The 20,294-nt window shown below is 52.1% G+C and overlaps 2 protein-coding genes across 4 annotated transcripts; both read left to right on the top strand.

Annotated features, from left to right (window-relative positions):
• The first annotated feature begins 7 nt into the window (after window positions 1–7).
• FOXRED2 (FAD dependent oxidoreductase domain containing 2) lies at window positions 8–8,585 on the top strand. The gene is made up of 8 exons (XM_074168615.1): window positions 8–547; window positions 2,164–2,415; window positions 2,938–3,207; window positions 3,944–4,110; window positions 4,770–4,935; window positions 5,439–5,680; window positions 6,554–6,724; window positions 7,474–8,585. Exons 1-8 carry the CDS (start codon window positions 24–26, stop codon window positions 7,737–7,739), a joined length of 2,058 nt encoding a protein of 685 aa, XP_074024716.1. The 5' UTR covers window positions 8–23; the 3' UTR covers window positions 7,740–8,585.
• Window positions 8,586–11,260: 2,675 nt separating this feature from the next.
• TXN2 (thioredoxin 2) lies at window positions 11,261–19,940 on the top strand. Of its 3 annotated transcripts, none has more exons than XM_074167967.1 (5): window positions 11,261–11,317; window positions 11,986–12,239; window positions 13,855–13,978; window positions 14,480–14,535; window positions 19,027–19,940. In XM_074167967.1, the coding sequence occupies exons 2-5, from the start codon at window positions 11,986–11,988 to the stop codon at window positions 19,055–19,057; spliced, it is 465 nt and encodes a 154-aa protein (XP_074024068.1). In that variant the 5' UTR covers window positions 11,261–11,317; the 3' UTR covers window positions 19,058–19,940. The 3 variants fall into 3 exon arrangements, with proteins under 3 accessions (XP_074024068.1, XP_074024066.1, XP_074024067.1); XM_074167965.1 differs by having other exon boundaries at window positions 14,406–14,535; window positions 19,027–19,792; XM_074167966.1 differs by lacking the exon at window positions 14,480–14,535.
• Window positions 19,941–20,294: the final 354 nt, after the last annotated feature.

The following is a 20,294-nucleotide window of genomic DNA, read 5'->3' as shown; positions in this document are numbered from 1 at the left end:
GGGGCAGCTGTCTCAGCCTTGCCATGGCCCCAGCGGTCTGCGGGACACTCCTGGGCCTGGCCTTGTACACCGGCAGCCTGTGCGCGGCAAGCAGCACTGCTTTCCTCTACCATGACTACTGCGTCATCGGGGCCGGCCCTTCAGGCTTGCAGGTGGCCTATTTCCTCCAGCAAGCTGGCCGGGATTATGTTGTCTTCGAGCGGAGCCATGCTCCTGGCAGCTTCTTCGCCCTCTACCCTCGCCACCGCAAGCTCATCAGCATCAACAAGCAGTACACGGGCAAATCCAACAGCGAGTTCAACCTCCGCCACGACTGGAACTCGCTCCTCAGCCATGACCGCAGGCTGCTTTTCCGGCGCTACTCCCGTGACTTCTTCCCCAACGCCGACGTGATGGTGCGTTACCTGGAGGACTTTGCTTCCCTGCTGAAGCTGCAGGTTCAGTACAACACAGCCATTGTCCACGTGACATTGGAGAGGGATGAACAGGCCTGGAACGGCCACTACTTCCTTCTGACAGACCAGGACAGGCAGAACTACAAGTGCAGGTAATGGGCAAACCCGGGGCTAGCCACACCGCTCTCCACAGGCGTCTTCGAAGTCACAAAATCACAGAATAAATTAGGTTGTAAGAGACCTATAAAGGTCATCTTATCTAAGTCCCCTGCCTAAAGTAGGGCCAGCGACAGGTTTCTCAGAGCCTTACCCGGTTGAGGCATGAGTATCTCTAAGGATGGAGATTTCTCAGCCTCTTACAGCCTTAATCACTGTCATGGGGGAAAAATATTTTGCAGGGATCAGTGGAGTGGGTGGATGGAATAACTGCTCCAGGAAAGGCGTTGCCTTTCACAAGCAATGTTATGCCTTGGACAGCTGAGGAGCTGGCAGGGCAGACACAAACTGGCTGTGATTGCCAACACCACAGGTTCCATCCTTGATAGGTAAGCTTGAAATCGCTTTTGTTTTATCGCTAGATAATTGCACTCTATGAGGAAAAAACTCAGTCGTACTTGTTGTAGCTGCTGCTGCTGTTATTACAAACTCAGGTGAGTCAGTGCAGCGACACCTCTCCTCTGGTAACCCACATGTGCTTGGAAGAACCAGTATGTAAAAGCGTGTCCCAGCCAACTGAAGCACTGTGTTAGCACAGAGCTGACAGAGGGGAACCAGAGAAAAGGAGCTGTTGCAGTAGAAGGAGCCGACTGTGAGAAGTAATCCTCAAGGCTGCTGGTCCTTGAATTCCCCTTCCCCTTGTTGTACTTAAGCGTGTGTATCCCGTACCACCACTGAGCTACATTCCTAAAAAACATCTAGAAGTTACTCATGTGAGCATATGGAGTATATTTCTCACCTCTTCTGAGAACCTCAGCTCTATGACAGCAGGTCGTGCTGGCTGTCGCTTGGAGGTGCGCTGGCTGGCAAGCTCAAAGGGGACAGAAGGCAATCCCAGACACCCACACATCGCGAGTGAGTTGCTCTCGGGAACCGCGTGAGCAAGGCTGGGACAGCAGACAGTGCTCCTAGTCTTGGCTGCCTGGTGCTTCTAAGTCACAAAAAATTTCCCTAACATTCAAGTAAAAAGTTGTTACAGAGACATAAAAATATTACTGTACTTAATTTCAATATTAACAATTAGTGTTGTTGGTAACATGTTTTTCTGCCTAGGAGTTACATTTTAAAATCTTGAAACCATTTTCTCTCCCTCTTAAAAATAACTTTTGTTCCACTGTATTAAAAGGCAACACTTTTAAATCAAATTCATTTTTTTATGCAGGATACAATCAACCTGTGAAATACTTTGGTATTACAATATATGTCATCAGTGACTACATAGAGCAGCACTTGCACACTCACAAACAGCTGGGGGAGACTTATGAAACAAGTGGAGCTTATATGTACAGCACCGGCACTGACTTTTGCTATATATAACAATGTTCTTATTCATTTTCGTTGGCCTGAGGATAGGGAAGATGGGAGAAGGCCATTAGGTGAAGCTGGGCAGAGGTTTCTGGCAAAACCATGACCTGTGCAGCTGATCCAGTGTGGCTGAAGGAGACACATCACAGCCATCTTCCACAGCAGGAGGAGGGAGGAGTGATGAGATTAAGTGATGGCCCCATTCCCGTAATTCTTGCATTCCCTAGTGTTATCCCTTTTTTTGCAGCTCTTTATTGGTTGCCACTGGGACATGGGTTCCCAACGTGGTAAACTTCCCTGGCTCAGAATACGTTGAGGGTTACGAGACTGTGTCCATCAACCCGGAGGATTTTGCTGGCCAAACCGTGTTGATCTTGGGCCGAGGGAACTCGGCCTTTGAGACAGCAGAGAACATTCTGGGCGTCACAAACTTCATCCACATGGTGAGCCGGTCCCGTGTGCGCCTCTCATGGGCCACCCACTACGTCGGCGATCTGAGGTAGGAAACTATTACTCTTTCTCTTTCTAATGCAGCCAGAGTAAGAACAAGGAGAAGCACTTCTTGCACAGGTGACAAATCGGGCTGTCACAGGAGGTGCTGTCTTCCTGGGGGTCACAGAGGGAACATGAGGCCTTCTATCTTTAGGTTCTATCTTGGTTTAACGCAGTCCAGGTTGCAGTTGCTGAACACAGGAGGTGGTGAGAGTTCTTCAGGGTCTGTGTGAAATAGGAAAATGTCCCCTTGGAAACTGTTTCATTAAAAAGTGCTGGATCCCAAGTTGTTCCCTTGCTTGCAGTCACAGAGGAGAGCTGAGAGGTTGGCTATATCCCGCAAAAGCAGCGAGGCTGTGTTGCCTGTGCTGTTTCTGTGAGCCCTGAGGCTCTGGAGATAACCTTTGCACTGAAGGGGAACGTGGGATGCCTGATGAAGGTGTCCCATTTTCAGCAGCTGAGACAGAACTGTGGATCCCACTTCTCCTCCCTTCTTTTAGCCCTTCTTACGTTCTCTGTTTTTTTGTAGAGCAATTAACAACGGCCTACTGGATACCTACCAGCTGAAATCTCTGGATGGGCTTCTGGAAGGCGACCTGGAAGATCTGGCTATTGTCAAGGACAAGAAAGGGAAGCTGCACATCACGCTCCGGTTCTACCTGGAGAACAGGAACACCAGCACAGGCATTGACTCCATCACCCTCCCACAGGATGAACTGGATAATTTTGCCACCCGTGCACCTTATGACCGTGTCATCCGCTGCCTGGGCTGGAAGTTTGACTTCTCTATCTACAACAGGTGAGGGAGAACCAGGATCTGCAGTAAAGCGGGTGTTTAGAGCACGAGACTATGAAGGGCCTGACGAAGAAGGAAAGGGAAGGGTAGGTCCTCTCCTGGCAGCATTGCCTGGACCTCCACATGCTCTGAGCTACCTGGTGCTGCACAGTCCGTTGTTGACCCTGCAACTACGGTCGTGTCCCAGTGGGAACGTGTATGCCACTGCCCTCTGACCGACAGGCTACAGGGCTGAACAAATGGCAGTGTTGGGACCTGAGCGACACAGAAGAACTTGGTGCCTTTGGAACTTAAGATCCTGACCTACCAGATCGCATGCAGAAGGCTAGCAATGTTTTGTGGTTTGGGAGTTTTTTTGGAATGAGGATGGTACAGGTATAGCTCGCTACAGAAAGGTTTTGTCTGCTTTTTTTTTCCCCTGAGGATGCAACCTTCATTCTGCCTTGGTTTGTCTCCTAGTACATCCTGCAGTTGAAAATGGTACTGTTAACTTCACTGTCTTCCAAAATTCACTATCAGTGGCTCAGGCTGCAATTTGATCTTGTGCTGAGCTACCTTGAGATAAGCACCTTTGTCTTCTGGAAGTTTCTCGCTGTAGTAGTAAATCCCACTGAAGGCAGTGGGGACATGAAGCAGTGTCTTGCAGTGGCTGCCATATAACGTGTGCCTTATCAGAAACCCTTTTTATATTTCCACCCCTGATCTTCCTGACAGCCTGCTCTTCTCTTTTGCACATCAGATCCCTTAGAATGATGCCAGGAAAAGGGAATAAAAAGAAGTATCCTCAGATCAAACCTAGCTATGAGTCCAGAGGCACCCGGGGGCTTTTTATTCTCGGCACGGCTAGCCACTCTGTTGACTTCAGGAAATCTGCTGGGGGCTTTATCCATGGATTCCGGTATACAAGTGAGTACTGGGGTGTACAGAAGGGGCAGAGGTGGGAATTGTTCCTCCCTTTGAAGGAATAATTCATAGCTTACTGCTGGAAAGAGATCACCCCTAGTCTTGGGCCAGTAGTAAGAAGGACAAAACACGGCCAAGCTGCAGCTGTGTTGTCTGAAGTAGAGGAGAAGTGACTTGGGGTCATATCTGAAGTTTTTAGTTGTCTGTCTTTGTTTTGTCTTCTGTCTCTCTTGCCCATTGTCTCTTATTTATGTAACACAATAGATTTCTGCCTGCCAGATGCTCTGCCTCGTGACAGGCTGTGGGTGAGAGGTCTGTGCTGTGGAGTTAAAACCAAGTGGCTTTGGGCAGTAGAGAGAATTTCCATCTTCATATATGTGTGTTCCCATCCTTATAATTAAAGGACTGCTCAGAAGTAATGAAATATCCCCAAGGACCCCTCACCCCCTCACCAACCACTTAGCATCACATCAGCTTTCAGAGGGCATCTCCACTGCAGTTACCAGCGATTGGGGTGGGAGATCCTGAGCACAGATGAGCTCTAAAGCTTATTTATCGTGTCCTGCCAGAATCTGTCTGTGTCACAGCAGAGTGATCAGATTTCTTAAAAGCGTAAGCTTGGATTTTTAAATAAGCTGTCTTTGTTTCTCTCAATGTCTTAGCTCGTGCGGTCCACCGCCTATTGGAAAACCGTCACCACGGTGTCCCCTGGCCATCCACAGTCTACCCTATTACACAGCTGACCAATTCCATCATCAAGCGGGTGAATGAAGCCTCGGGCCTCTACCAGATGTTCAGTGTCCTGGCTGACATCATCCTGCTGAGAGAGTGAGTGAGTAATTATTCCCAGCACTGCACTCCATAGTTTAATTTCTTTTTCTTCTACCGTTGCTTCCCGTGGTGCCACCACACAGATTGCTCCATTGCTGCCTAAGGATGTTACCGTCACGTAGGCAGCCACCTCAAAACCTGTACCACTGCTGTGAATGGTGCCACTATGCCCAATTCTGCCAATTACTTCTCTCTTGAAGGGCTGAAATGGTCCAGACCTTCCTGCTAGGCTTAGAGGTGTAGTACCCTTTCACCATGCCCAGGGAAAAGCTTTCCTTGAGCAGTGCTAATGTAGAGAGGAATCCCGTAGTCTGGGAAAATAATGGGGTCTTGCAACAGTATCTGCAGCTGTCATAAGCTCTGCGTCAAGTCCACCCCAGATCTGTAATGACTAAAAATAATTACTATCTGATGGCTCCTTGGCCTTAGCCTCAATCAGCTGAGGGGGTGTTGGCTTTTCTCTGGTGCAAAAGTCTGACAGTTGTGGTTGCACTTCATAGGAATGCCACAGCATTTGAGTACCTGGAAGAATACCCAGTTGGAATCCTGGCTGAGCTGGAAACGCAGACAGGGAGAAAGGCTCCTAATGGGCTGTTTGTTATCATCATGGAGTATGGGAGGAATTTCTCTGGGGCTGACAAGGATGTCTTCTACTACAACCGAGCTGTGGGAGAGGCACAGCATGCCTGGCAGTCTAACTTTTTGCACCCTGTTATCTACTATTACAAACACCTCCCAACAGGTAAGCTTTCCTGCCTCTCTCTGCTAATTACTTGATATGAACAAAACTGAGAGGGATGAAGACACTTAAGATCCAAGGGTGGGGGGGAGCCTGAAAGCATCACACATCCTTCTCCTTAACTTCCTTCATGTCTGTCCTCTGGGGCACCTGGGAGAAAAAGCTAGGAGTTGGCAAGAAGTTTCCATCAATGAGACTGATAAAGGGTGTGAGGTGGGGGGTTTGTACCAGAAACCTCACACTTGAGAACAGGGACAAACAGGTGTGCTGGGAACTTCCCCGTTCTGAAAAAGAGGAATAATTTTTTTCTCTTTGGCCAGCACCCTGCATGTATTTTGCAGAGTCCTGGCAGATGAGGCTGGGCTGTTCACGGTTACCACTGAGAGAAACCTGCTCTCTGGCCTGCCAGGGTTTGAGAGGTCATGCAGTGATAGAGGCAGCCAGAGGCAAGGGTTTGGAGATGAGTGTTACATCCAGCAAACAAGACACGCTCAGAATAGATTTCCTTGGGAAATGAGCATGCTGAATCTCCATCTCCAGAAACCTAGGGTCAGGGTCTGGCCTGCCTTGCACGGAAAGAAGTGTGATGGGTAGCAGCATTAAAGCATGAACGCAGCTCAGCCCGTCTGGCAGTCCCTGCCCAGGGGGAATGGGAGTAAAATGACAGGAAGTACTGCAGGCAGGGACTAGGGGCAGCTGTACAGTGGCAGGGCTGTTGAGGACAAAGCTAGCAGAGGGGATTGCAAATGAAAGTAAGGTAGGGATTAAAAAGGTCAGGACAAAAGCTGGAACAGCTGTCATAGCTGCTTTCCACTCCCCAAGCTCTTTTTAATGCCATTTTGATTCTGAGAGATTCCCTTAGTGTTCTCTTGGCAGAGCGTGAGATGAGACTTCGGCCCCCAGACTGGCCTCTCCCCCGCCCAGATGCCGTCCATCACATTGTGGAGGACTTCCTGACAGACTGGACAGCCCCCAACGCTCACATCCTGCCGCTGAGGCGGTTTTTGGAGAACTGCCTCAGCACTGACCTGCGTAATTTCTTTGCAGGTAATTTGAGCACAGGGTTGAAGTGGCAGGAGGAGGAGGGAGGGATGTGAGGAACACGCGACAGGAGCGATCTCTTCTGCAAATAGCTGAGATCTCCCTGTGGCGAGCTGGTGATCTCACTGTCAGTCACACCTCTTTGATGCACTCCCCAGACGGTAGAAAGTGCTGGTGCCGTGTGTGTGTTCCCAAATAGCCTTTGGTCTCGCTCACCAGCAGAAAGAGACTGCCCTAGGCACACACGGATTTGGGGACATGTGTATGAGGTTTGGTTCAATCCCTCTTCTACCTGCAGCTTTCCTTCCTCCTCCATTATCTGAACATTCCTCTGTGCCCTCGGGTACCAGATCTCTCTTCATTTACTGATGATGGGATTGCTTTCCCATAGCAAACAGGAATGCTGGGATGTGAGAGCTGGTCTGAAGACTGTTCTGGGAACCGCCTACAGGAACCCAATGTGGCACTGAGGGGAGCAATCCTGTGGTACAAAGAAGATGCCAGAGGGCTGCAAGCTCACATCCAGGTCCTTTTCCTCTGAGTGCAGACTGGAGATCCCACCCTGCTTCTCCTGAGCTCTGCAGAATTGAGTCAATTACCCTGCTGCCATCTGGGGCAGGGTGCCAGCTGGGATACTCCAGTCATCTCCCCTCATCCTCTCTGCCTTTTGTTCTGAATGAGTCCTCAAAAGTTTGCGGGAGTTATTCTCTGCCAAATCTGATTTTTGATCCTTTTTTTTTTTCTTTTTCCTGCAGAATCCTGTTTCCTCTTTGCCTTCACCCATCAGAAGCTGCCTCCCTTCTGTGGGCAGGGGTATGTCAGAATGCAAGGGCTCGTGGGGAGCAAGGGGCTCCGGCGCCACGCGGTAGAAGCCGGCCTGCTGGAGGATTACATTCCCAATGACTTTTCAGGCGACAGAGCCCCTGACAGCCATGAAGGGTCACAGGACCAGCTGCTGCGAGATCACACGATACCTGTTCGTCCGCTGCAGCACCTTGTTAATGCCAAGGATGAACTTTAAACCTTTCTCACTCCACGCTGAAACCCACAGGTGCTGTCGTGATAATATTGTAACAGATCCACAGCAGGATTCTGCCCTTTCCTGTGCACTTTGTCCATCCCCATGCCTTCCACTGATCATGAGTTGCCAAAGACCTGCTCAGATCTTGCTGTTACAAAGAGGACCAACGTGCTCTGAAGGATAAGCGCGGGGCCAGAGTCCAGTGACGCTAAGACTCTCGCGTTGCCCTTGCAGAGTTCACGCTTTCCGGAAGATGGTGTTTGTTTATCTCCCAGACCAACATCTGCAGCGACATCCAGGGGTCAACGAAGAGAGAATGCAGGAGTGCCTGGGTAACTTAAAAATGCCATGTCCCTCTTGTGAGGTGACCTGCTGGCACCCTGTGGCAGACGGTGCCAGCTCTCTGGTCCCTACGCGCCATACGCTGCCAACACTTGAAGATTTGTTTGTGCGACGAATCCCGAAGCGGTACTCCAGGCAAACTTCCCGGTAGTTTTCCTGCATATGAATTAGGGCAGTTGCATAGCCGGAGTGGAGAGAGAGAGGTGGTCTCTTTTTTTTTTTTTTTGTTTTTTGTTTTTTTCTTTTAAGTTACCATGTAGGTCAGATAACTTGTCATTTTCCAGAGAGCACTACAAGAGACCCTTCCCTCTACAGAATGGGGGAATGGAATGCCCAGGGGACAGAGACTTTCACTGAGCTCGGCTCCACTGTCCTCATGTTTTTCTTCTCCCGCACCAAGCAGCCTGAAACGTTAGCCCCTGTCTTTTATAAAGCATGACCAATATTTCTCCTATTTGCACTATGTCCCATCAAGACAGTTTTGGGTGGACTTTGATGTTGTTCAAATGCTTTGTCTCCTCTTTCTTTTATTCCTCTCCAGTCACCTTGAGATCTGGCTGGCGTTGACTGGGAGGCTGTCTGTCTGCACTTCACTGCTCCCTCTGTCCCCTGCCTGCATTTGTCTTGTCACCTCCCTGCAGGCTCCTTCCACGACCCTGGAGTGGCAAAGCAAGAGCAGTTCGGAGCTTGACCTTACGATGTCCCCATGCTTTCTAGGAAATAGAGAAAGGGTGAGGGGGAACTGGCTTTTACTTCCAACCCTTTAGCATCTAGAGGAATAGACCCCTCTGCACTCGTGCTTCCCGATACCTCAGGTGGGGTGGGGGGAACTGCACCTACAGGTGCCTGCAATTCTCCCCATCTCCCCATCCTTTGCATCCAGCTGCTGTTTCTGTAAAGCCCCAGTTCCTGCTGGGAGAGGCTGGGGAGCAGGGGAGGTGAAGGAGATGACAAATGAGGTTTTGCTCCGCTTTGGGAAGCGCCCTTTGGGTGATGCTGGGGAAGCTGCTGCTGCTGGAAGATCTTATCATGTTCACATGCAGCTGGAAAGGGGGAACGGCCCCCTTCTCACTTGGTGTCAATCCAGCACCCTTCTGTGTGCTTTACAGCCCCATGGCCCAGCTCCAAGGCCAGTCTGGGAATGGCACTCGGGGCCTGGAGTTGGCCAGGTGGTGCCACTTACTTGCTATGTCCTTGGCACCATCGGCTTTTTACTGGGGGGTTGTCCAGGGAAGGAAGAGAGCCTGTGACCGAGTGGGGTTGATGGGCTGTTGCCAAGAGGCCCTTTCATTCGTTCCCCGTATGCGCCACAGCCCAGGCACGTTCTCCAGGTGTTTCCTCTTCCAGCCTCAAATTCCTGCAGGAGATAGATCCGCAGGCTGTAGGCACACAGCGTAGGTGCTGCTTTAAAGTGGGATTCTCTGGGATTCTCACCCACCGGCTCTGCGTGTCTCCCAGGGTGGGAGCTGGTGGCTTTAACCCCGGAGGTTTTCCTGCTGCGTGGATCCGGGTTCCGGCCCTCCCCAGGCAGCTGGGCCACCGTCACCCTTCCAGCCCCACTCCCGCTGGGCCCCGCGGAGCGGGAGGGAGCGGTGGCTCCAAACTGTTTCCAGCTGCCACAGGATGGGGCGGGGAGGGGGGGTGACAAGGAGGATGAGCCGCGCCATTTTGTAGTCACGCGTGGGAGCGGGGGCTGTGGGTTGACCCTGGTGCCTGTCCCTGTTGCAGGGCTGCGTCCTTCCACCGAAGCTTAAAGAAGCGGGCGGAACTGGATGAGGGGACAGTGAGGTGGATTGAGAACTGGCTATGTGACAGGACCCAAAGGGTAATGGTTAATGGAACAGGTTCAAGCTGGAGGCCTGTAACCAGTGGTGTCCCCCAGGGGTCAATACTTGGTCCAGTCCTGTTCAACATATTCATCAGTGACGTGGACGAGGGGACAGAGTGTATCCTCAGCAAGTTTGCTGATGATACCAAGTTGGGTGGGGTGGCTGACACCCCGGAGGGCCGTGCTGCCATCCAGCGAGACCTGGACAGGCTGGAGAGCTGGGCAAGGAAGAACCTCATGAGGTTCAACAGGGAAAAGTGTAAGGTGCTACACTTGGGCAAGAAGAATGTTAGGCACCAATACAGGTTAGGCGTGGACCTGTGGGAGCCAAGCTCCGAAGAGAAAGATCTGGGAGTCCTGGTAGACAGCAAAATGACAATGAGCAAGTAATGTGCTCTTGTGGCCAGGAAGGCCAACAGAATCCTGGGCTGCATAGGGAAGAGTGTGGCTAGTAGGTCGAGGGAAGTCATTTTCCCCCTCTACTCTGCACTGGTGAGGCCACAACTGGAGCATTGCATCCAGTTCTGGGCTCCCCAATTCAAGAGGGATAGGGAACTACTGGAAAGAGTCCAGCGAAGGGCAACAAAGATGATTCAAGGATTGGAGCATCTCCCTTATGAAGAAAGGCTGAGAGAGCTGGGACTCTTTAGCCTGGAGAAGAGAAGGCTGAGGGGAGACCTTATTAATGCCTATAAGTATCTGAAGGGTGGGTTGAAGGAGGAGGGAGCCAGACTCTTTTCAGTGGTTGCCAGTGAGAGGACGAGGGGCAACGGGCACAAGTTGGAACATAGGAGGTTCCACTCGAATATGAGAAAGAATTTCTTCACTGTGAGGGTGACAGAGCCCTGGAACAGGCTGCCCAGGGAGGTTGTGGAGTCCCCTTCTTTGGAGATTTTCAAGACCCGCCTGGATGCAGTCCTGAGTAACATGCTCTGACATGCTCTAGGCAATCCTGCTTCAGCAGGGGAGTTGGACTAGATGATCTTTATGGTCCCTTCCAACTCTAAAAAAATTCAGTGAAATTCAGTGAAATTTAGTGAACGGGGACTGCCCCCGACCCGCCGGCGGCGGCGGCCACGGACGAGGGGGACGGGACGGGGCCCGCGCCACGTGCGGAGGGCGCGCCACGCCGCGGCCCGCGCTGGGGCGCCGCCGCCAACCAGCGCGCAGGGCTCGCCCCGCGTGACACAGCCCGCTGGCCCCCTACAGGCCGGTGGGAAGCGGCTTGAAGGACGGCCGCAGCGGCCAGTCAGAGATCGGCGCTGTGGGGCGGAGCCCAATCGGCTGAGGGGGGAGGGGCCGTTGCGTCATTCGCAGCCTTCCTGCGGAGGTGGCCAATCAGCGCCCCGGTGGGTGGGGCGCTAAGCGGAAGTCTTGTCGGGAGTGGGTCACCTCCGGGCCCGGGAAGGTGCGCGGTGGGGACTGCGGCTCGGGGAGGGGGAGCCCTAGCCCCTCATGGGTTTGGGGTGTCCTGTGGCTGGGGAGGAGCTTCCCCATGTCATCGGGGTCCTGCCCTGTGGGGCTGCAAGGGGGAGTCGGGCCCCCGTGGCTGGGGGCGTTCTGCGTTGTGGGGCCTTAGGGGCAGTGGGGCCCCCGTGTGCTTGGGTGGGGGAGGTCCTTCCCCACCGGCTTGCGGGGTTGAGAGGGGAACCCTATGGCTGGGGACCCTTGTTCCACTAATGGGAGTTGCTTGGATCCTGTGGCTGAAGGAGCCTTGCCTCGTGGTACCAGGCCCTGCCCTATGGGGTGGGAAGGAACAAGCCGAGGGGGAAGGCTCCGCTCTATAGGGCACGGGGGAAAGGGTTGACCCTGCCTGAGGCAGGGGATACTGCCCCATGGAATTGAGGCTGTATCTGGGGAGCCCCATGGTGGGTGGGACCCTACAGCTGTGGGGCTGAAGCTGCAGTGGGGTGTCAAGGGCTGGGCATAGGGGCAATAAGTGCTCCAGTGTGGTGCCTCATATGTTTCTGCCTAAGGCACCTCTGGGCTTGGGGGCTGCCCTGCCGAGGGGACTCTGCTGCTGTGGGACTGGCTGTGGGGTGCACACACACCTCATACCTCCTCCTCTCCCCACAGATGGCTCAGAGGCTGGTGCTCCAGCGGCTGCTGTCCCTCACCCTCAGAACACTGCCCCTGCAGGGGCAGCGGACGGTCTCTGGCCCCCTGGCACTGCATGGCCCCCTGGCACCACGTGGTCCCCTGGCACCCCCTGGCAAAGCCTTTGGCACCTCAGCAGGCTGCAGGAACACCTTCAACGTGCAGGATGGCAGTGACTTCCAAGACCGGGTAGTAAACAACCCCAAACCCGTCGTGGTGGACTTCCATGCACAGTAAGTCCCTTTCCATGGCTCTTGTGCCCCTCACTGCTGTTACACATGCAGGAGTGTCCCTGCTGCTTCCCTGACATGGTGGCACTCCGGGCGCACTGGGGACATGGGTATGCCCAAGGGATTCCTGAGCTGCAGAGTTGTCAACTGCCCTGCCTCGGTTTCTGGTGTTAAAAAGTGCTTCTGACCCTGAGGCGCAATCCATAGAGGTTTCACCACTGCGGGTGTAGCTACACCCTGCAGGACTGTAAAAAACAAAAGTGCTGAGAACTTCCCCGGGGCGGCGTAGCTGCACCTCCCAAGTGCTTGGCTGTCACCCTGGCTCCAGCGTTGCATCATCCTGCAAAAGGCACATTAAGAAAAAGCTCTGATATCGGCGTTTTTAGCTTTATGGATTAAATGTTCTCTTACAAACACTAAATGATATTAACAGCCATGGAAGAACACTGCACTTGGAACTCCCGTGCACCGTCATGTTGTGTTTTTCCGTTTTCTTACTCTGCCTGCTCTCCGGGCTGGGCTTTTGACAGCAAATGCCTTTATGTATTAATAACAGCCACGTGATACCAATGGTAGCATTTGTCATCGATAAAAATGTTGTCATCCTCTTGCCAGTAAAAATATTTCTAGATGTTATCTGCTGGATTAACAATACTGATTATCTTTGTTTTCTCAAGTGTTTTCACAGTCCTGCAGTGCTGTCACGTGAACCTGTTGTGGCTGGTTCTGGGCAAGCAGAGTATGAAACAGCCTGAAAATGTTTGCTCTAAATAAACCAAACTGACAAACCCAAATGAACGTCAACTTGGATCATCCACGGAGTAGAGGACAAATAATTGAAAGCCTGAAACCTGATACGGAGGGAGGACGAGGAGGAAAAAAGTTTACCAGAGCTTCAATTTTAAAAGAAAAGGGCACATAGAGCTTTAACTCCTGTTTTCCTTGAATTGAGTACATTCGTGCCGTCCTAACTGGTGCAGTTAGAGGATGCGGGGAGTGTTTTCTGTGTACAGGGCCTTGCAAACTCTGCTGTTGCTGCACCTGCGTTTGGAATTGGTAGTCTCTCTTTGAACAGATGCGATGCCTCTGAGTTTTGCAGCTAAAGGGGAATATCTGTAAACCCTGTGATGAGTGCAGAGGGGAAGTCTGCGTTCTGATGATTGGCATAAACCGATTTGAGTGTGGGCTGTGACCCCCGCACGCAGTGACGACACTCTGGGGCAGCTTTGCAGGCAGTGAGGTCACAGCTCGGCGTGTACTCACCAGCAAGGACACAAAGCAGGGTAGGCATGTATGGCTGAGAAGAGGGGACAGGAGTACCACCAAGGCTGGCAGAGCAGACTGTGGTATGATTGAACTGACATCAAAAGGACCATCAATGCTGAATGGTGACCTCTTCTTCCACTCAGCCCCACCACCACACACACAGAGAAAAAAACCCTTGACAGCTTCTTTGTGAGAGAAACTTTTTTCTGAACTGTGGTTCAGGAATGGTGTTTCCAGGCTGGCTCTCAAACGGAACGGTGATGGCAGTAAAGGCACTGGTGTACCAGCAAGACTTCCATGGCCGTGGCTGCACTTGCTTCCTCTAAAGTTACATCTCTTCTTTCTCTATCAGGTGGTGTGGCCCCTGCAAGATCCTAGGCCCCAGGTTAGAGAAGATGGTGGCCAAGCAGGAGGGGAAGGTGCTGATGGCCAAAGTGGACATTGATGATCACACAGACCTTGCTATTGAGTACGAGGTAGGAGGCAGAAGAGCACGGGCTTTCCTTTGCTGACAGTGCGAAGAAGGTCCCTCCCTGGGGAGAGGTGTGCCCGCACAGCAGCAGTGTTGATGGGGAGGGGAAGCCCAGTGCCTGCAGGTTCCTAATCCCTCGGGTCACTCATTAGTAGGTGGATTTTGCTGCTTGGCTCTCCTCCAGCTCTTCTGCTTGTGTTCGGCATCCCCACCTCTAATTCTGCAGAAACGTGTGCTTTAACCCTTGCAGGCATTTATCAATGTAAATGCTTGCCTGCCCTTGAGGAGCCTGCAGCGTACGCAGCATTCTACTACGTGCATGGGCTGCTCAGGTGCAGGGCAGGAACGTGAAGTAACAAGCCCCAGTCTGTTCTGCTCTTGGATGTGGTTCTTTGTGCAGCCAGCCTGTTCTCTTTCCCTTCTTTGTTCAGGATTTCTTGCTGGGTGATAACATCCTGTCTTTAAGCCACAGCGCAAGGACACACCATGGGTTTTGTTTGGACAGGTGGAAGCCAGGTTGGAGGACACACATGGGCAACAGGAGCGTGCCTCCTGCTCTTGGTAAGCACAGACCTTGGTGCTTACACCAGTGTTTCACATGCCAGTTGCGTGTGTTCCCTGTGTGACAGGGAAGAAGCTGAGTGACTGGAGAAGGCTGCAGCCTTGGCTTACGTGATTTATTTATCTTTTCCCTGTGTCAGTGATTAAGTAGTTTAAGAAACGCAAAAATCCCTCTGACAATGTGGTCACCCCCGTTGTTTCTCCTTGTAAACAACAATGTGGTCTATTGAGTCAGGGCATCCTGCTGTCGTGTTTTACAGGGAAGAAAGTACTTAATTTTCACTTGCGTGTCACGCAGATGGAGCTGCTCCACCTCTGCAGATGAAGTCCTGCTCCCAGGGCGGAGGCTAGCACAGGAAGCTCCTCAAGTTGCCCAGCAAACTGCTGTGAACCATCTCCTGAGCAAGCTGTTGGTTTATCGGGCCTGGAGGAGACGCTCTGTGCTGTTCCTACACCCTGCTGAGCCAGAAGGAGAAGGAAGTGGAAACTGCTTGTTCCCTCCCACTTTTTCCCAAAGAGACCTTTCTGCCTGTGCTGTGGTGGCTTGTCCACCCAGCTGGTGCCCACAAACGTAACTTGCAGCTTCCGCAAGCTGAGCATGAGAGCCTCCAGCACTCTCTGATGGTGGCACGCCCCAGGCCAAGGAGGGTGGCTGCTGGCTCGTCAGCAGGGCTGTGTGTTCCAAGCCCAAGGGCTGCGTAGTTTGAGGGTGCTGGTGAGAAGAAGTTGAAGAGGGTGAGGTTGTTTCTGCGGCAATCGGAAAGTGCATAAATCCTAATAGATGAAGGCAAGGCTCTGGTAGCACTCGCTCTAAAGAGAAGAGAATAGAGATGATTATTTTTGGGTAACATGGTGTAGTGGGAGGTGTCCCTGCCCATGGCAGCGGGGCTGGAACTAGATGATCTTTAAGATCCCTTCCAACCCAAACCATTCTTTGGATTCTTTGATTCTGTGATTATTAGCTTAACTCTTGTATTGTTCCAAGCCTTCCAGTAGATCGAATTAGCTGGAATTACAAGAGGATAATCTCAGATGACTGGAAAATGGCAAACGGTATGTGCGTGTGAAGAAAAGTCTTCAAAAAGAGGCTGAAAGTTCCCAAGTTGTGCAGGTTTGATGACACGCTGCGTGTGCTCTCCCACCAGGTGGTGAGTGAGCAGCTGCACAGCCTGCTGAATACGTGCATTTGTCTGCAGGGTCTGCCTGTCTTGTAGCCCTGGTGGGCATGGATGCAGGCAGAATTGAGGCTGCAGGCGAGGGCCGGCTTCCAGCAATTCATTCTGGAGCCTTCTATGCAAACAAAGTTTTTGGTTTGCAGGAGGGCCTGGGGATCATTGCTCCACTCTTTGAGTGATGCAGATGGGTCGTGACCATTATCCCCGTGGCTAAAACCCCATCACTAGGCAGTGTCTGTGAGTAGGGTAGCTGCAAATGGGTAGGGGTAAAGGAGAAATTTTGCTTTGATCCTCATAGTTTGGGGCATCCTTTTCAAGGCAGAAGTTTGGTTTGTGTGCTGAGCATGCACTTGGTTTTGCTTCATCTTCTGGGAAGTTGCCACTTCAGGAGATGTGAGCGTAAGGGCTGATGGGAAGACACCAAGTCAAGATCAAAGAGGGACCAAAGGTAGCGTTTGGGAGAGACCAAGAAAACCAAAGGTGGTATTTGAGAGGGATGAGGAAAGATTTATTTTTTTTAAAGCTATTCCACCAGGGATCAGATGGCTGCAGGCTGAGGAAGTTTTTGTTTCAGGGGGTTTTGGCATCCATGCCACCCCCCCACAATGCCTCCACTAGATGCCAGGAAGTCTCCTTCCATCCGTATTTATTCCCCTGCCCACGCATGCTTGTTGCTGGATTGCACAACATCCTCTTCAGGCGCCGGGGGCAGGGGGGGAGGCAGGGTGAGGGGGAGAGACCCCCTGGAAGGGCTGAGGAATGCTGGCGCATTCCTTCACACTCGCTGCTGTCCGCCCTTGGCTCCTGGCCCTCCCAGTTTAGCATGAAGTGGGGACGCGTTTCCTGCAACTGGAAATGTCCCCAGTGCCCTTCCCCGTCCGGTTATGCACAACACAAAAGTTCTTTCTCTGGAGATTCCTCCTTTTATCTAACACCTTTCATCTCTGGTTGTGGCCTTTCGCCGCTGCTCCAGCCCGCTTCTGACCTCTTGCCCTGGGAGCAGAAAGGGAGAAACAATACTTTTGTTTAATATGCCATTTTTTAAAATTCTTTAGATTCATCTCTTGCCTTGGCCCGTTGCCTGTGCACATGGCCACTGGGAAAGGGCAGCCCCTTCTCTGGCTGCTGCGGGTGGGCAGCCCTGGAGAGCTGCTGGATACAGGGCTGGTCGTTCATCAGCGGAGCTTGGTCCCGTGTTACGCCTTATTCCGAAGCCTGGGTGAAATCCTTCCCCCTGCTCCATTCTGTGGCAGCCGAGCTTGTATAAAAACCCCAGTTTCAGATGGGAGAGAATTCCTCGGTACGGGTGCTGCCAGGAATAGCCTGGATGGCCACGTTTGTTTATTTATCTATGTGGTCAGTGCTGATCAAAAGCAGCCTGACTTTTTCTCTATAAATGCTTTTGAGGGAGGAGGAGGAGGGTTTGTTTAGGTTCAGTGCAGATGGGACCCAAAAAAAAGGGCGGGGGGGGGAAAGACCCGGAACTTTGCCTTCTAGAAATTCCCATGGCTTCTCAAGCAGTGAAACAAAGTACGTGCTGTGTTTAATGGGCCGCCCTTGCTGCAGCAAGCAGGAAGGACGCTCTCAAAAGCATTGTGTTTTGTGGGCAGAGGCAAGTTGCTCAGTGCCCCTGGTTCTCACACAGCTCTGCAGCGCCAGCCGTGGACCCGCTAGCCAATCTTGGGGTTTGCTCACCACTGTGGAAAAGGAATGAAATGGAGGGATTGAGGCTGCATGAAGCTCGTGGGTGTGCTGGTCAGCACGTAGAGAGCCCTGTGACTTGGTTTTATCTGCTCCTCTGTAGTGCTTTAAAGAGTCGCCCTTTTCTTACCTGGCCCATAATGGCCTGATGCTTGCTGTTGCTGGTTGGGCATGCTGGTTTTTTGGATGGAGCTGGGGTAACTCTGCTTGTTATTAACCCACTCTGCAAACTAGAGGGAGGCTCAACAGAGCTTTGCCCTTCTTAAGGAGGGAGAGAGGAGTTGAGTGCCATGCTGGTACCATCCTTTCTCACCCCTGCAATCACAAGGGAGCGCCTTGGCTGCACCATCGCCAGCACTGGGGCCTGAGCCCTCCGGATCTGCTCCCACCAGTCACTAGGAGGAGCTGAAGATCGCGCGTTGCAGCAGCCCCGGCGCTCCCATCCCTTCAGATGAGACTGCACAAGCCCTGGAGGACAGACAGACTGCGGGGAGCCACGCCGGACTGGCCAGCCAGGACTAGGCGGGAAGGGAAGCACAAACTGTCCCTTTCATCTCAGGCTCCCGATGGGAGAAAAGCCAGCCCTCTGGCGGGTTTCCCGGGAAAGGATTTGCAGATCCTCGCTGGCAGCACACGCGGGAAGTCCCTGCAGGCTGGCGGGGAGGCAGCAGGCGAGAAGGACAGGACATGTTTCGGGGAGGAGGCTTTGCAGAGATAAAAGGTGCCGAAGCTGTGCGGTCAGAAACACGACCAGATCTCTCCCCAGCCACAGCTCTCCGAGCTCTGGTTGCTCCTTCTCTCGATCATGTCCCCAGGATCTCTTCTGCCACCGGTCAGCCAGCAGGTCCCTGGGGAGCATTGTCATTTCCACTGCTGTTTTCTTGGATAATTCCCAGAAAACTTTGTTCTGAGCTAAAAAAAAACCAGCACTCACAGCAGTGCAGCTGCCTGCTGGCTCTGGTTGGAGGGACTTTTTCACTCCTTACTTAATCGTTAGGGATCTGCAGTGGATAGCCAGCTAAACCACTGAAAACAGGAGCAGAAAAGGAAAGATGGGTTGGAGGTGTTTGCCATCACTGTGGTAGGATACAGCAGGAAATCTGCCTGTGCAGTGATGGGGGGGAACCTTTCTCCAGCTCCAGTCTTGTCTGGAGAAGAACACCAGTCCAGTCTCATACCACCCTGGCCATAAAAAGTCCAAAGTTCATCGTGTCTGAGAGGTGTCCTGATAAAAAACCGGGTTTGTTTGCTTATGATAGGAAAAAAGAGAAGGAGAAGAGGAATTTGTACTGGAGGGAGGGGAAAAAGCTTTACCTGTTTGTTTTATATTAGCTTTGGGGTTGTCTTTAAAATTTTGGGTCTTACTTCAACTGGAAAAGCTGCTCAGCCTTGACCTAAGCAGGACAATGTAAGTCAGCACAGAGGTGAGGCCAAAGGAAAAGGAGGAACATGGAGCTTGGTTGGCCTGTGTTTTGCAAGCGGATGTGCTACCCTTGAGCAGTGTGTGCTCAGCTCCTCTGTAGCCACTTCTGTTGAGCTCCATCTGGGGTCTGGGCGCAGCTGGGTGCCCCACAGCCTCCCTTCACCTCTGTCTCCCTGTTTCTCTTGTCCCCAGGTGTCAGCAGTGCCAACCGTGCTGGCTATGAAGAACGGAGATGTTGTGGATAAGTTCGTGGGGATAAAGGATGAGGATCAGTTGGAGGCGTTCCTCAAGAAACTCATCGGAGCCTGAAGTAAAAGGGTGGCTGTACCTCTGCCTCTGGACACGTCCACGCTGTGCATTCCTTGCCTGGGAGAGCTGAGGGGCAGGAGAACTGCCTGCCTTGTACAACCTGGGGTTTTTTTCCTGGTTTGGGGTGGGGTTTTTTTTGAGATGGACAGTGTTGTAACCCTTTCCTCCCACTTCCCCTTCTCTCAAGCAGCAGTAGTTGTAAAATGCACTGAGGAGCAGGGCTGCTTATTCTCAAAATGGGGAATGCAGCTGGAATTAGGAGCCTGTGTTTATCAGCAAAGAGCTGACGTGCAGAGCTGCTGCTGCTGCTGAGTTAAGAGGAGGAATGTTTTTCTCTTTGCCTAGCATCTGATAGCACAGAGCAGAGGGCAGCTGCTCCCTGCAAGATGTGGGTACATACCTGCCCTGGGTGGGTTTGTTTAAAGCTGAGAATGCCTCTGCCTTGTCTGTGAAACCTGTCTCTTTGTCCTCCTGTCCATGTGTCACTGAGATGGGTACAACTCCTGCACAAATCTATGGGCTCCCATCATAATTTTATAAGATAAAATAGAAGTATTTTATGGATCTCCTTTTGTAGGTCTGTAATAAAGAGAACTTTATTGGTCACTGCTGTCTAGCTGGAGAATAAAACTTGATTCTCAGAAACCACAGGGAAGTCCCTTGTCTGTCCAGAGAGGTGAGAGGGAGCATCAGCAGCACAGTGGCTGATTTCTAACGACGGGTTGGGAGAGCGCAGGCTACAGCTCGATCGCTACTGAAAAGTTATGTGCCAATAAACAAACAAGTGGATTGCTTTCATGGGGCTTTCGGTGCTGCTTCCAAGACCCACTTTGGGTGCTGCTGGATCCAGGATGCCAGAAGAAGGACTCCCTGCCTGTGTGCAGAGGAGCCTGAGCTCTGCTCGCTTCCCCCCATGCTTTTCTCACTCCTTTCTTGCCCGAGGAGCCTGAGAGCCTCCCTCTCTCTTGCGTGAATGATTAAATCTGCTCACGCAGGTGAGCCCTGCTAAAAGGCACTCTTCTGACTTTAATTGCCCTGACCTTTAGACTAAGGGAGGCAGTTGCCCGCCCGTATCGCGAGCAGCCCTCAGCCCTTCCCAATCTCTTTCTCCTCCTCCCTATATACACCTGTTTCCAGTCAACCTGGCTTCT

This window comes from Numenius arquata, chromosome 2 (assembly GCF_964106895.1).
Source record: "Numenius arquata chromosome 2, bNumArq3.hap1.1, whole genome shotgun sequence".
In the NCBI taxonomy this organism is placed as follows: domain Eukaryota; kingdom Metazoa; phylum Chordata; class Aves; order Charadriiformes; family Scolopacidae; genus Numenius; species Numenius arquata.
The sequence above is the reverse complement of the archived record's forward strand: the minus strand, read 5'-3'. Positions and strand labels throughout refer to the sequence as shown.

Coding starts and splice junctions, on each gene's coding strand:
- FOXRED2 (XM_074168615.1), top strand. CDS start 24: ATGGCCCCAGCGGTCTGCGGGACACTCCTGGGCCTGGCCTTGTACACC. Junction 2,416..2,937: donor CACTACGTCGGCGATCTGAG/GTAGGAAACTAT, acceptor GTTTTTTTGTAG/AGCAATTAACAACGGCCTAC. Junction 4,936..5,438: donor GACATCATCCTGCTGAGAGA/GTGAGTGAGTAA, acceptor TGCACTTCATAG/GAATGCCACAGCATTTGAGT.
- TXN2 (XM_074167965.1), top strand. CDS start 11,986: ATGGCTCAGAGGCTGGTGCTCCAGCGGCTGCTGTCCCTCACCCTCAGA. Junction 12,240..13,854: donor GTGGTGGACTTCCATGCACA/GTAAGTCCCTTT, acceptor TTTCTCTATCAG/GTGGTGTGGCCCCTGCAAGA. Junction 13,979..14,405: donor ACCTTGCTATTGAGTACGAG/GTAGGAGGCAGA, acceptor TTCTTTGTTCAG/GATTTCTTGCTGGGTGATAA.